General features: G+C 39.1%; 1 protein-coding gene across 18 annotated transcripts in view; it reads right to left on the bottom strand.

The window, feature by feature from the left end:
* HMG20A (high mobility group 20A) overlaps positions 1–15,655 on the bottom strand; it is a 44,477-nt gene that overhangs the window by 3,699 nt on the left and 25,123 nt on the right. For 10 of the 18 annotated variants that reach the window (XM_075431624.1, XM_075431623.1, XM_075431621.1 and 7 more), the window contains 8 exons: positions 14,713–14,808; positions 12,854–13,001; positions 11,276–11,491; positions 8,113–8,245; positions 7,714–7,745; positions 3,381–3,456; positions 2,288–2,503; positions 1,483–1,626 (listed from right to left, as the gene is read on the bottom strand). In XM_075431624.1, the coding sequence (XP_075287739.1) occupies positions 1,490–1,626; positions 2,288–2,503; positions 3,381–3,456; positions 7,714–7,745; positions 8,113–8,245; positions 11,276–11,491; positions 12,854–13,001; positions 14,713–14,808 (1,054 nt within the window). In that variant the 3' untranslated portion in view covers positions 1,483–1,489. Of the gene's footprint in view, positions 1–1,482; positions 1,627–2,287; positions 2,504–3,380; positions 3,457–7,713; positions 7,746–8,112; positions 8,246–11,275; positions 11,492–12,853; positions 13,002–14,017; positions 14,151–14,712; positions 14,809–15,655 lie in introns of those variants that run through there. The other 8 variants (XM_075431636.1, XM_075431626.1, XM_075431631.1 and 5 more) reach the window with 4 other exon arrangements.

Here is a 15,655-nt window from a genome sequence, read left to right as displayed (position 1 = left end):
TGAGAAAGATGTTAGCATTTTTAGGAACACAGAAAGTGTCCATCATTTAGGAAATAAGAATCTGCCTGAGATGAGAACCAAAGTCTAGATTTCAGTAGCCCTGAGATACAAATTTTCTGGCAAGGTGCTTAAAGGATAAACATCTGTTTCAGGGCCTGGCATGCCCTTCTAATAATTGATTGATGAGAAACTGCTTTTCCCTCTTACACATTCTGTAAAACCTCCCCATCCCCTGATTCTCTTTCTGAGCTTCAGAGTGCTAATTGAAAACACTGTACGAAAATGAGGAGGTTGACGTGCTATTGAAAAATCCCAGACCTGGATCGACAAGCTGTTCCCTTCATAAATAGCAGCAGTAAAGGCACTTTTTTATTCTGCTGGGAGTTCAGTCATCTCTTGGAACTGTAGTCCGTTCCATCTGGCTACCCTCTGGAAGGACAATGATCTTTTAGCTTAAGCCACACTATAATGGGGAACATGTAATTAACTGTTCTACACAGTATCACAACAGGACAGAATCAGAAAGGATGAAAAGCCCTGTCTTTGTATTTGCAGATGGCTAAACGCAGCTTTATTTGCATTTCTAAACACTAATCAAGACATGTACAGTACACCTCTACATAATAAACACCTAAAGAACCCAGGTATGTACATAGCTAAAACAGAAGCAGGCAAACTCCTCAAGGCTGTCTAGTGCTGTGCATCATGGGGCAAGTGGGGGAGTAAGTGGTGGGGGAAACGCAAAGCAGCACAGGAATGCAGAAGGACTGCTACTACTTTGTTGATTTATTTTTCTGTTCAGTTCCTTATTACAGTTTTCTAAGCTGTTAAACAGAAGCAAAAATACAGAATCATGAGCTCAGTAATAATCTATGTATAAGCCACATCATCATTAAAGTCTAAGCAAATGCTACATATAGCCTGAACCATGCATCAGTGCTTCATTTACATGTAAGCCTTCATAACCAGAAGAGCTTGACTACAGGTGCTACAGAGCAGGCAGCTGTAGGGTATTTGCAGTTCTCAACAGAGATGAGTTAACCCGTAACCTCTTGAGACAAAATTTCACTGTGACCATCAGATTCTACAATTAATGTAGATTTTTTCAGGTTTACTTTACTCAAGAAAAGAACCTTCTTCTAATTTAGCCACTCTGTTACTAAAATGTAGATAATTTTTCTTCCTTTTCTTACACCATTCTGTCCCTATCCCTGTTCATGTTACACAAACAATGAATAATAGTACAAACAGCTATTTATGTCTTTATACAAAAGATCTTCAAGGTAAGGGGAATTTCAGAACCCTTTAATGCTCTTGGACATTTTCAACCCCATTTGACTTTCATTAAGGCAACCTGCTCCTGTGAGGAAGAAAACTTTTTGACTGTACAATATGGTGATCAGCACAAGAATCAGCATCCGAACAAGCGCCAGAGGTACAGAGTAGATGCCAAACAAAAGCAGCCTGAGAGTGAGCACTTACCCAGTCGCTAGCGTTCAAGTCTGTTCACCACATCTCGGACTGTGGCTATGAGGTTCTCATTCTCCTGTGGGTTAGCCATAATAATACTGTGTAGCCTATTCATGTAGGAATCAATAGTTTCCATCGTGGGTATCTCCCCACTACCTATAGTTAAAACAGTAAAATGAGTCACAAAATATTTAGATGGCTGCAGCAATTCCAAAAAGTTCAGGCTATGTGCCAAGGGCAATTTGTGCCAACATGCAAACCGCTCTAGGAGGCGATTTGGCCATGCACCACCTCTCATGACAGATTCTGTAAAACAGTGTCCTCCTAACTCCACAAAATGAGTAGTTCCAAGGATACCAGGACTAACGAGGCATGATTTGCTTTGATTTTGGGTCTCATAGTCCATTATAACAAACTTCTTCAGCTGGGCATTCACAGTATCTAAGTGGATTCCCTGGCATCTCACAATACAGATGCAGCCTTTCTTTTAATCAAGAAACTTGCAGGTCCTGTCTTTTCTGTTTAACAACATTTTCATAGAACAAGCGAAGAGCAGCAAAGACTGAATGTGTGTCTCACTTTATTAGGAAAAGGAGAGTAAGAGTAGTAAGAAAAAAATTGCCACATTGAAATGAAGCACTGACACTGAACCTTCCCCTGTGAGTATTTAAAGATTTCATTATCTAATACAAGACCTCAGAAACAGCCAAGACCATGGAGCTACAACAGCAGGCCACATGTTGTAAATTCACATCATTGTATAAACATTAGAAGTTAAATTTAACATGTCAGACATTCATATGGAAAAGAGTCTTACCTGGTAGTGGGAATCCAGCAAAGCTGGTTGTCAGTGCTTGGCGTAAAGTCTCTAGATGCTGTTGCAGCACTGTGTTGCGGCTACGCTCTTGTATCACATCCACCTCCAACTTCTCCACCGCGGTACGCATACTCTCAACATGTTTCTGCAGAGCAGCATTCCTCTCCTCAAACTCCATGTTGGATTTACGCAGCTGCCGCAGCTCAGCTTCACGCGCTGTGAATATCAACCCACTCCCATGTAGTCAGAAAGTTATAAAAAACCCATTATCTATGATTGGTAGGCAATGAAGCAGAATGTTCTAGAGCGCTCAACTGATGATTTACAAATGGTGCGATTTTGGTTATAGATGAAAAAGCTCATATCATGGAGCTCTGATAGTGCCTACAATAGTACTTAAATAGACAATTTCTAGAGAGAGAGAAAAATTAGAAGACATTCAAAGCACTAGAATGTAAGTGAATAGGGGAATTGATTAGGAAGGAAGACTGTGAGACTGATTTCAAATGCATTCAGTATGACTTAGCTTAGCAGCAGTGGTAAGAAGCCTACGAACAAGATACCAGTTACAAAAACACATTTCTGTTGATCATCAGGAAAAGTATTTAGTCCGAAGTCTGTTTAGTCAAGAAAGCCTCCAGGAAATCTGGCAAAAATTCCTAAACTTTTCGGACATGCAGCTTTGAGAACTAAATACATTAACAGAAAACGTATGAGTGGAATCTTCCACATATCCAGGGGAAAAAAATAAAATACTTCTTACTAGCCTGAATTATCATCGTGTTGTATCTTAGGTATTTCTTAATCCTATAGAACAGCAAATCCAGCTTGGAATGGCTGGAATAACAGCAAGTGAAGTTTAAACATCAGAAACATTCTCCGAAAAGGATAGTTTTGGAAGACAACACCAGGAAAAACTGCTGTTACAGCCTCTGTGTTCGTACAAAGGTAAGGTAATATCAGAAACACTGACCAACTACACTCAAGTCATTTCTTGAGCTGAGATGGGAGAGTGCAAGGATTCTTCAGCTGGAGAGCATCTGGCAAAAACTTTGGAAAAGCAAAGAGGTGGCTCTGCAAAAGTTTAACATACCTTTACTATGATTCAGGAACTCTTCTGTGAAGATTGGAATATCAAAAACAGATCTCTCCTTTGTATCTGCTTCCTTCTACAAAAGAAAGAACTGGACTATTGTCTCCTGCATACTGCAAAATCAAACACTGCAAAATTTTTTCACTTCACCACACAACAGAGGTTTTTCATCTTAAGATAAAGCCTGTAGTCAAGGGTTTTCTGTCAACCTTCAGAGCTCTTCACCTGATTTCTGACAAAGTTGGTGAATTCAACTATGTGAACTTGAGGCTAATAAAATCTAAGAAAGCATCTCAGGTGTAGAAGATCTGACATCAATTTATGGTTTGTGACTATAACAGGCTTTCTTTAAAAAACTCTTAAAGCAGGGAATGCTCCATAACTTAATCAAAAAAACCTAAAAAACTTAATTTGATTCAAGGAAAAAAACACTGCCATGATACACTTCAGTCACCATTTCTGCTTGTCAAAACCAATAGGAATTAATGCTTGTTTTAAAGCCTGCATTGCTATTGACAAAGCCAATGCAAATTTGGTTTGATAAACTGCAGCAACTACAATCAACCTCTTACTTAATATAGAAACAAAGTTAAGCATGAGAGAATCTCTGTGGAGAACAAAATCTTTTCAAACCTCTCAAACATCTCAGCTGACGATGCGTCATGAATTCATCCTCCAAAAATATGCGGTGTCAAACATGATTTGGTGCCTAGCAGAAGACCAGCATGTTTAACAGCTGATATGGGAATTCTGGCATCTGAGCTCATAGTATCATATTGGTGTCTGCCACATCAAGGGGCTAAATGGGGTGAATAGCTGAATGGCAGTCAACCAAGACAGACAAGACTAGATGGAACTTCAGATACTCTGTCTTTACCTGAGGAGATGGTCAATCGATTGTTTTTAATGTAAAAGATAAGCTGAGTTTTATTGCCTAGTAAAATTACAGCTGGGATGATCTGCATTTGCTGAGTGGGAACTCAAAGCTCACTTGGCCTGAATCACCTGAAGTTGCACTAGAAACAGGCAGAACTAGAGGGAGGAGGAACAAACCCTCCCAGCTGTGTGAGACACAGTAGGGGTTCATGATCACACATGCTCTTCACTGAAGCTTTGATACTTGCTCCTATAGGGAAAAAGTCTCAAGAGTATGTACTTAGAAATGAGAAGTCATGTACAAAAGTGTGCATAACGCATTCATTTTGTCTGAACACTCCCTAGATGGTTAGCAATTAATTCCCCCTCCCCAAAATCTAGGATCGTAACATTAATGTGCACTAAGAAAAGCTGGCAGTTATGAAGCTTGGTTAAAAGACTTAAGACATCCATCTTACATAATCTAATTCACGCTTACTATTGCCACCTACGTGCAAAGAGGCACTGTCTTGGATCATCGCTTGCTCCTAGAGAACAGATGGTGGAGGAGAGGGTATCGTGAAGAGGACAGGATATTCTATTCCAGCCCTAGTATACAGGTTCTTTAGGTAAAACCAAAAAAATATCAAAGTGATTAAATGAAACTGTTCGGCCTCTGAAAGGCAACCGAGAAATTCTACTAAACAGAAGAGTGATAATGAAAAACATCAGCACTCTTCCATTACAGAATACATTACCCAGCACATAAAAGATCCTCTTGAGAGCTCTGAAGTACTTAAGCCACTCTGAGGTTCACTCAGGATTAAAATCATAGGGTTTTCATTACCTCCTATTGAAAAGGCCCAGTCTGTTCAGGCTGCATATCATTTTGCCATCCCTCAAATCAAAAGAGAACCAAAATTATTGTTTATATCATTTGCCCTAAATAAGATTGAGATGATTCCAGAGTGTCAACAAATAATACCATTCTCATCTGGTTATTAAAACTGAGGTTGATCTTTGGAGGTTCCAGAACAAACCAGACTTGAAATTCACAGAGACATGTTATAGTAAAAAGATGAGATTTTGGGGGGGTTAAGCTCATCCTTCCTTGTACGGTCAGGTGCAGACAACATGAGGAACAGATGTAATACACACACTACTTCTCAAAAAAATGAGACTGTTTTCTTCTTGTGTGCTCACACTAAGGTGGCCATTTCCCCGTCTTCAAAGGTTGTCGACACTACCAGACAATGCCTAATCTCCCTGACGTGTGTATAAATCCTTGAAATCTTGCCAGTAAGATGTTGTGTAACTGACTAAATGAAGCTAAACCTACTCTGAATCAAACCACTTGAGGAAAGAAGCAATAACAGAACAACGGAGAACAACTAATGGTTCAGTCACTGCTGATGACAATTAATAGTTCTAGTGTATATGGCTATATGTCATATTTATGAAACTAGGATTTGGAGGATAAAGACATTCTATTTCATGCCCACAGATAAGCTCACTGAGACAGTGTCTCCATGTTTCTCATGGCTATATCTGCCTATTAAAAGTTTCCTCTCACCTTGCCAAGCCTCATCCTTTTGATATTTTTCATTATAATTCGTATTTGAATTGTTCATTGCAACACTTTTTGGAGGTCATACACAATATTTAAAATTAGTTCAACACTGAGCCACAGAAAGTAAATCATGAACATCAAAGTAGGGTGAGGGGAGAAGGAAAGGTTTCTTTGACCTTAAGTTCTTATACTGTCTCAAGATTATCATTTCATCAGATCGTACCTACTAATCACAAACACAATAATAAGAGTCCATGTGGATAAGACGACAACAACAAGCTTTAGTCTTGCTTCCAGTAACAACTTGAGAACATACTTCTAAAAGCAATCTAAATCTTTCCTGCCTGTTCCTTGTCTGTGCAAGATTATAATACTTGACTCCCTTGCAGAAAAGATGTGAAAGCATATTGCATGATAAGCATGTGGAATTTTATAATCTAAAGCTGAAAAATGTGAAGTGAAGGCACAGGCTTTCAGAAGAGGATGCCTGCCTAACATGTTGCTAGCTCAACTATATAATAACTATCTGATGAAGCTTAAAAGCCCCACAGGGTATGGAGGACTCCTTTTTAACTGCATTTACGACATGAGATTTCAGCAATGATAGCTTAAGTTAGAACAATGAGGTAAGACGCTCAATTTGTAGCTTGCCACCTGTGTAATTTAGAGGTTATGCACACATCACAGTTAACCTAGAACTTAAAGCCTTCAGTAATCTGTTTTTGTACAATTAAAGACAAGCTTCCATACAGTGACTATAGAATCAGAAATCCTGGGGACCATGTACTTCTACAGATTAATCTTACCACAAGTACTTCCTTTAAGAGTTAATAAAAAGACATACTGAAAACTTGCTACCTAAGCATTTTCCTGGAAGTAAAACTTGTTTTCCTTCAAGTAGACAATACCGGTAGTTGCCTCTCAGCAGTGCACAGCCTTGTCACTATTGTAATGAACACATTAAAGAGCAACTTGATTGTTTTCCCAAGGCAAAAAAACCTCAAAAAGAGTAACAGCTCTTTCAGAAAGGCCTACTGCTCACAAGTGAAGAGGCTGCGTACAAACAAGATTTTTCATTGCTTTTTGTTTGCAGTTTGTTGGTAACTAGGAGAGCAGCTCTGTGGCCCTAGGTAATACAAGTGGAGAGAGAAAGTTTCAGCACTGCAAGGGGAGAGATGCCATAGTCAGCCAGGATGCACAAGATTTCTGATATGTCTCTAAATACAGCGTAGGTATCTTATCTCCAGACATTATTATTCTTTTCCAATATTTACACAGGGAGGTGGGGCAGGAGGAGGTTTAAGCCAGACATCTCCCAGTGATTTGGTTACTTTACCAATTTTCTTTCCAAGCAAGCCACAAGCATTCACGTGGCTGTGGAAAATCAGTACCTCAAAACAGAAACCTAAAGGTGCTAACTTTGAAGGTTTATCTAGGTCTCAAGCTATTTGTGAGTTCCACCTTGGTGTTATTACCAATTTGTTATTACCAAATAATAATTAAAATTCTCTGTTTTGAAAAATTTCAAAGTAAAAATTTTGCAAGTTGAACCTCTAACACACCAGATACTTAAAGGCTCAATTATACTGACTTGCACCCATTCATTTATTTAACTTTGCAAAATGGATCAATGCTTTAAGCGTACCCTACACTCATACTTCATCTTAGATCATTTGTACCTGCCCAAGACTTACTAAATTTAGTTTTCATCACAATAATGTGAGCATAAGAGTACTCAGTTGTTTCTAACTTTTGATCAAAAACTGCACAGGAAGAGGAAGTATTCATACTCTAAACCTCTGATTCGGGTCTTCAACTGGCATAAACTGTTTTTCATTGACTTCACTAGAAATGTTCATCATCTGAAAAATCTAGCCACCGCTGTAAGTGTAGAACGAAGAGGTTTACCTCATGATCATGGGCTGGCTGTCTTGCTCCGTCTGAAAAAAGACAAAATAAACCATAAATGCCCAAGAGACACATGATTTGAAAAAGAATCAAAGAATTAAATCAGTTGCACAACCATAACTACACAACAGTTATAGACAGAAGGCTTGTGCAGCTTTCCTAGCAAGTCACATAGAAGCTGTGATGCTTTTAATGCACATCCTCCAATACAATCTAGATACAGTTAAATTTACATAAATCTAATCACTTCACACACAGCTGATGCAAATGCCATAGAAAGAACACATTCACTTTTTAACAAGCTTTTGATTTAAAGGCTGTAAATGAGTGCCAGGCTACATGATTATCTGGGAATCTTCTGCTGTTCCAGCTAGGCGTGTATTTTGTCCCATTCAATACCTTGCCTGTGTGATTTGCCTTTTTGTCTGTCCTGTGCTTTCCTGCTAAAGACTTTGTAGGCTTCAGTCTTCTGATACTGCTCCAGCTCCCGCATATAACGCTCCTTATCTCTATCTGCTTCATCAAGGTACCGCTGAAACAAAAAAGTCCAAGAGTTTCAGGGAGTTTCCTCCCCTTCAGGAGGAAGGGAAGAAAAACAACTTGTCAGATGAAGTGCTGATCCATTTCACCTATGCAAATAGGAAAGGAGTGAAGAACCAATGAGAATGTCTGCGAGATGCAGAGACATAAGACTTCTGGATAGAATTACTGTATTCTGGGTTCCCTTTTTCTCTCTTTTTTTTTTTTTAATAAATTCAAATCACTATTGTGTTAACTCTTTTCTTAGACCTAGAGATAACCTGCTACTAAGCCATTCAACTCAACTGAGTATTACCTACGTGTTACAGACCAAATACTTCAGAATTGCCTTTCTGTGGCCAGGATGAAATGCCACTAAACAAGAATGCCTTAACAGATCATGCTTTAAGGTTCAGCTCTGTAACACTGGAGTGCCAATACACTCTTGTTTTCACGCCCCACAGACAAAAAGCACTATCCTTCTACAGACATAGACCTCCCCCATCTGAGATGTGAACAAAACATCACAGCCATGGGAAAAGAGTAGCATAAATATAAAAAAGCCCAGGTTATATCAATGTAAGCTATCTGCATTCAGGTTAATTTTTTTTTTTCCTAGCTTGAAGACATTTCACACATCTGCATAACAGAACGAGTAACTGGAGAATTCCTTAGGGAAACTGATGAACTGAAAACCATTTAAGGAGCAGTCACAACACTTACTAATGGGATCCTTTCAAGAAAATAGCTGCCTTCCCAATTTTTTCCCCCACTGAGTTTAAAATTCAAAGGAAGTATTAAATCAGAGTGAACCTTGGTCACTTGGTATGCCTTTTATTTTCATTAAGTCATCATAGCAATTCATGTAACAGTTATAAATTCCATGCATTAGTGACATTGTTTTGACCCTGCTAAGGGCACTGTAAACATTCTGGACTGGGGTGCAAATTTGGTGATGCTAGGTTTGCATTGCATTTGGACATTGTATTCTTCCATCAGACATTGTATCTTCTTTCCCTTCTCCAGCAATGTGATGCTGAAAGAGTGCAGTAACAGAGTTAAAAACAACGCAAGTTTTTCCTACTTAACTCATGTTTTGGGTGGATTGTTTTGAATCAGTGAGAATGAATTCTGCTGAACTACCTGTAAGTAGATGTCCTAAGTTTTCTAGCACAGATCTATACATGTCAGTAGGTATTTCCCCATACAAGGGAATAACAAGGAGAATAATTATTAGGGTGTTTACTTTATGACTATAGTAATGATCTTCATCTGGGGGAAACTCGCTATATGGTCAGTCCAATCAGCCCAATTGACCTGCCCCTATCCTGACCAAATACAAAAGCAAGACTACAGGGCTGGAACAGGGAAAAATTAGAGACTTTCCCTTCAACTTTTCTACCAGACAGCTAGTTTGCTAATTGCTGGAGATCAGCCACAGAGCAGAATGTCAGACATGCTTTCCCCTGGATTATGGGATGCCAACCTGCACAGCAGTAGTATACTATGACTCCACTGCTTGCTTCAGGAGAATTACTTCATAGTTGTTAGCTAACCAAAACCAAGCTTACTCAGCTTCAGCAAGGATTTTGGGCTGTGACATTACAGATACGGGTTCTGAGGCAGCAGTGGCCTTCACTGCCTTAATAAAAAAGGGCAGGAGAAACTGAAGGGAAGGAAGTGCTCAACAGCCCTTCCCTGGCCTGCTATAGGTTAGAGACTCACAGCTTTACTCAAAAACAGGACAGATTCACCAGAGACTGAAAAAGCAGCACACAGAATAGAGACTCGGACTCAGTCTCCTTTTTCCTAGGTTTAAAATCTGTCTCAGATATGACAAGAATATGTTAAGGGCAGGGAGTAGAGGAGCAGAATGTCTTATTCTCTTTCCCTCCTTTCCCAGCTGACAGTAACATCATTCTCACTACAAATCTGTTCCCAAATCAACTGCTTTGCCTTGACACACATTTTCCATTATGGTTAAAATGCTATGCCTATACACCATTTTATATCTCTGTATAACTTGCATTCTACAAACTTAGTAAAAAGCAACAAAAAGAACTCCTGTTTTTTGCACCACCCCACTTTTCATCCAGCCATCATAAAAATGTAAGAATTATTTTTTCCTTAAAGTATTTATGAAAGTTATATGTCCTGATAAATCCATACGATAGCATCAAGCTGCACTGTGATTTGACTACTGCTTTGCTGTCATATCCAACTGGCAACTGGGTGTGAATGGTAAGACACCCACTAGCGATAACAAGGTCCATTCCAGAAGGAGTTAAAAGAACCAGACCCAACATTGCCTCGGTCTTCACTCACATATCAGACAGTGCAGAAGGCCACAACAGTCTCAATTAGAATACATCAGATTATGACTGAAAGGTGGGAAAAATCCTTTTCCTGAGGTACTTTGTGTAGAAACTAGAATACATACCTCCCACTGTCCCATCCATCATACAGATCTCAACTTTCTTTCTACGGCTAGCAATACTTTAAAACATTGTCTAGAAGTATATTCACATTAACCAACTCCTTCAGTAACCTGTCCTTTCAGGTCTGCTTGTCTTACTCTGAGACACCAGATGTTTATATACATTGATGACTTTGTAAAATAAACAGAACTGTAAAATCCTCCAAGCAGCTCTGAAATTCCACTGAATTCTCCCCACCCACAGCGAGTAAATGGCTGCCCCATCCTTCCAGTGACTTTGGCCTTGGAAACCTCAGCTGTACCCGAGTTAAGTACAGAGTTACATCCAGATGAATCACATAAACCATGGGATGTCTCACAAGCACACCTCCCTGTTTCGAATATATTCTTGCACTATTCAGAGGATGCAGTTCTCTTCAAATCACACCTGGATGAGATGTTATAGCCCTACCAGGGTTCATTATTTGAACTCTGGAAGACTTGCGCCCCTTATTTTGAAATATATGCCTATACACAACTTCAACGAAAAGCCTATTTTAACTTCCTCACTAAACAACAATATTCCCATTTAACAGTAATCATAACCCAACAAGGAAAAGGGAGTACCCGTTTCTCCTCAGGAGGCAGTTTACTCCATTCATTGCCCAGCATCCTGGTGATCTCAGGGAAAGGAACTTCAGGTCTCTTCGCTCGAAGCTGCTCCCTACGCTCATTCATGAATCGCACATACCCTGTGAGGGGGGATTTGGGGGCATTGGTGTCCCTTAGAGGTTTCTTCCTCTTTCTCCCTTTGGCCCAGCCTCCTCGTTTAGTTCTTTGCTGCTGTAAAATGAAAATGGAAGAAAATTCAGCTTGAAGGAAAAGAATTACCACCTCTGGAAGGAATAAATATTCATGTCTCAAACATCTGCATCAGGAGTATGTTGCTGCAACACATCCTCTCCATGGATGTAAGTTTCAAACCTTACTTTAGAGCAATCCTGACTAAGCAAAGCCAAAGAAGTCTCATGTGAAAAGCTGTTTGCAGTATCTTCTGGTCCACAAGGACAGTAAAATAACATTTGCATCAACTTCTGATTGCAAAGGCATGAGGATTGCTAACCCATGAAATTATCATCCTAGCTAATGCAACCGTAAATACTTTTTTTGATTAGTTGTTTGTTTCATTTTGGTTTTTTAAGAATTTTCACCCTCACATACCCTCCCCCCAGTCATTTACCTCAATATCACGTTTGGAGAGATTTTGTGTATTAGTTAACAATTGTTAAATAGTTATTTTTCCCCTTCTAGATCTTTTGCCTTCACACATTTTGTGCCCAAAATGTGGGTGAAAGGACAGTATATAGGCTTTTCTATTCTAATCTACTCTATACGCTTTCTTTCCCACTAGTCAATTCCAACAGAGAAACGAACAAACTCCAAAGGAGGGAATGTTGTCAGATTTGCCTGTGGCACACTGAGCTCACAGGAATAACACAATTAGCACCCAGCCTCTTGGCTTCATACTACTACTACTACTACAGCAATCTCTGGACAATACTATTTTCTTATGCTATGTACATACAACTATTTCAGTACTTCTAATCTCTCCCCAGATCAACGTGTTCCTGCCATCCTGCTAGTTTTAGTTCCCTTTCTGGAATTTTACTACTTCCTCAATTGTACAAGGACCTCACAGCTAAAGGCAGACTACAAGGAGGAAGATCAAATATATCTATCAAAAAGCAGAGAACCACTTCCTTGTCGAATTTCAGTTCCTTCATGATATAGTCACCAAAAACCAGTGCAAGATGGTACACAAGCTATAGTCTAAGGTAGTTCAAAGACATCAGTTACTCCTAGAAGGGTACGATGGTCTCGCTATCTGGACTCACAGGAGATAAAATAAGTTCCGGCAGTTCAACATTCAGTCTTCCGAAAAAGACCGAACAGTACCAGCCTGTGGACCCTGCTGGCTAAGCTAGAGAAACATGTTGTTCTCCATACATTATGACTGCCAGCTTTCCTTGGCTATCTGCGTGCAGTTGTGCAATAGGAAAAAAACAGAGAGAACCAAAAGATGAAAATGGCAAATGGATGAAAATTTCTGATCCTATCCAAAAAAACCTGAGTAGGTAAGACAAACCATAATGACAAAACTCCACGGTTTTGCTTCATTGAGAAGTCACTATTATTTGATCTCACCTCCTCCTCAGGCTTCTGTTCAGTGTTTTCAGCAGTATTAGAGGACTCATTTTGCAGCTGCTGAACCTGTGACAAATCCTCTACCAAATCTGGGTTATTCACAGACTGTGAAGTTCCACCACTGAATGAACTCTCAGAATGAGCTAATCTGAAAAAGCACATAATAGCAAAGGAAAAAAATTTAATCGTCATATTGCCAAATCATTTCCTCCCTAATCTTCTAAAACATGCAAAATATTGCAAATATATTCAGTTCTTATACTAGCAGGAAAAAAAAAAACAGATTTTAAAGAGTCATTTTGAAGAACTGGCTGTTCCAACCAAGCAACTGCTATACCTACCATAGTTACTATGGACTTTCAAAGACAGCTTGATTTTTAAAGAGTTATTTTGTTTCATTTTTAGTGAAGCTTTTGATTACACAACTGTCAGTCAAGTAAACGTTGGATCAGAAATCAGAAAGCATGAATCCACACTTCCCAAAAAATACCATAAGGAATTTGAAACGAATGGTTTCATCTTCAACCAATATACACCTTTCTCGATGCATTTAATATATTTCTCCCCAAACACACTTAAAGGTTTGTGGTTGTGTATGATTTTGAACTGAACTTCATTCAACACAATCTCCTGTTGATACATGTGGGTATTTAAAGCACAAACATGACTAGCTCCCAACAGGCTCCTGAACGGCCACTATTTAATTTCGTTGCAAGAGCCATATCGATCATCCCTGCTCCAAGAAAGAGCAAGCTGTCTGGAGGCAAAAAAGATAAAAGCAAACATGCAGAAATATTTCTGAAGGCAGGTAGACAGAGATGAGCATATATTTTGGGGCAAGAACCCCATAGTCATTCTCACCACTGACCTCGGTAAGCAAATCGATGTAAGGTTTTGGGACTCATCTCAGATTCTAACCCCTTCTTGAGCCATGCTAAAAATTACTTGGTCTTGCTCAGTTACATTCATGAAAATTACTATAACAGCAGCATATGCTTCATGTCCACTTTGTTCATCTGCTTCCATGCAAGCCAAATATTCAAAATAATTGTTCCTGTTAATGTAGAATACAGCTATAGAAAATAGCCATTTGCAGTGAAAGCTGATGAAAGCTCATTCAACACATTAATACCTCTTAAACATGAACCTAATTTGAACATGTACCTCATTTGGCACCAGCAAGCTTGAAGTCCCAGATATGAAAATCCAAATTCAGACCTGCTTGAAGCAACTGTGTCCACATTCATTTTGTAAAAGGCTTTACCTGCCTTCAAAGTCTGAATTTTATTGCTTGGTGCTTTACAAGACAGAAAAGAAACTTCAAGTATCAAAACACAGCAAGAATCCCACGTATTCCTAAAAGACAACTTTTTTTGTCACTGTGATTTTAAAAGAGGCCGTTGTTTCAGTCTGTAAAAGCAGAGTCAGTCTGACAAAAATGAAACACATCAGTTTCTCAGTGATTTTCAGAGATCAGTGATGAACAGTATATCTTTAATAGAAATAATTTATTTAGCATGGACCACTGTGGCCAACAGATACATCCTCTCTGCCCCCATCACGCTGTTTAAATTTGTCTTAAAGACTAAAATCCTAGGAAAGTAAACTTTTAAAGATAAGACGTGTTAAAGAAAAGTTTGTGATCATTTCCATCAGTTCAGAAGAGTCCTGGTTTCTCCTAAATACATTTCTGTAATGTTCTATCAAGGCCAAGGGAATGCTGAGAGATTTATTTTTGCTGGGTTTGTTTGTTTTTTTTTTAAATTACTTAGAACACACTCTTCCCACTGAAACAGTCTTCCTGGCAAGTCTAGAGATAGTATCTATCAGCTGAAGGTTAAAAAGAAGTAGTTGCTTACCCAGTTACAGGAATTTCACTAACTTCCTTAGATCCATCTTCATCTGGAAAAAGCGGAGGAAGAGTGGAGCCAGCCACCAAGTTCTCCATACCGCTGCTTAAAAAAAAAAAAGTCAAAAAGGGCAAGTTCTTCAGTTTAAACATCACAACACACCACAGATTTTTACCCCATAAAGCAATCGGGCAGTCATAGCTGGTTGGCCAGGATAGATCCTACAGGCAGCTATTCTTAAGATCAAAGAAGAAAGATCATAAATGATGCTTCAATCCACAGTTCCTGTCTTAACTGAGCCCTGTGCCAATGCCACAGTGCTGCTGGAAATCACACTGTAGCATTCTATTTTATCCCTCGACAGAAATTTTCAGTCATCATACTCAGCACATAGGTAGGTAGGTCCCACTCTTGCAATTCGCCTTCCTGTTCATCCTTAACTGCACACCTTCACCACAGAGGTTTCTGTGTTGACCCCAAAAGAAAGCTGAAACTAAGTCCCCCATGAAATTTCAAATTAAGATTTTATTTGATAATTCTTTGTCCACGTTTTCACAATGTATCTACGCACATAGTTGAGAGTTATTGCTAAGTAAGAGAACACTGCAATGTTAGCTAGACTATTTTAATCTTCGACTGCCATAGAACAGTTATAGAAGCAAGCAGTTTAAGGCACAACATACCTCTCATTCAATATGTTAGAACTACTTTCTTTGGTATCCTTGTAGCCTGCCATGGAAATTTGATGTGAGGTAAGAAATCCAAAGAATAATTAAATTTATTCATCCCCTTTCTTACTGCAATACAGAACTGTTGTGTTGTAAGGAAAAAACTGCAAAAACACAATGCCTTAACAAACTCACTCTACGATTCCAAGTTGCAATTTCAGCCCATTTTAAAGGCCCATACTAGTTAACTTTCTGTTCCCTCAGTTCAGCAGTCACCTTTGATG

This window comes from Opisthocomus hoazin, chromosome 10 (genome assembly GCF_030867145.1).
Source record: "Opisthocomus hoazin isolate bOpiHoa1 chromosome 10, bOpiHoa1.hap1, whole genome shotgun sequence".
Classification (NCBI taxonomy): Eukaryota; Metazoa; Chordata; class Aves; order Opisthocomiformes; family Opisthocomidae; genus Opisthocomus; species Opisthocomus hoazin.
This window is presented reverse-complemented; position numbering and strand designations above follow the sequence as displayed.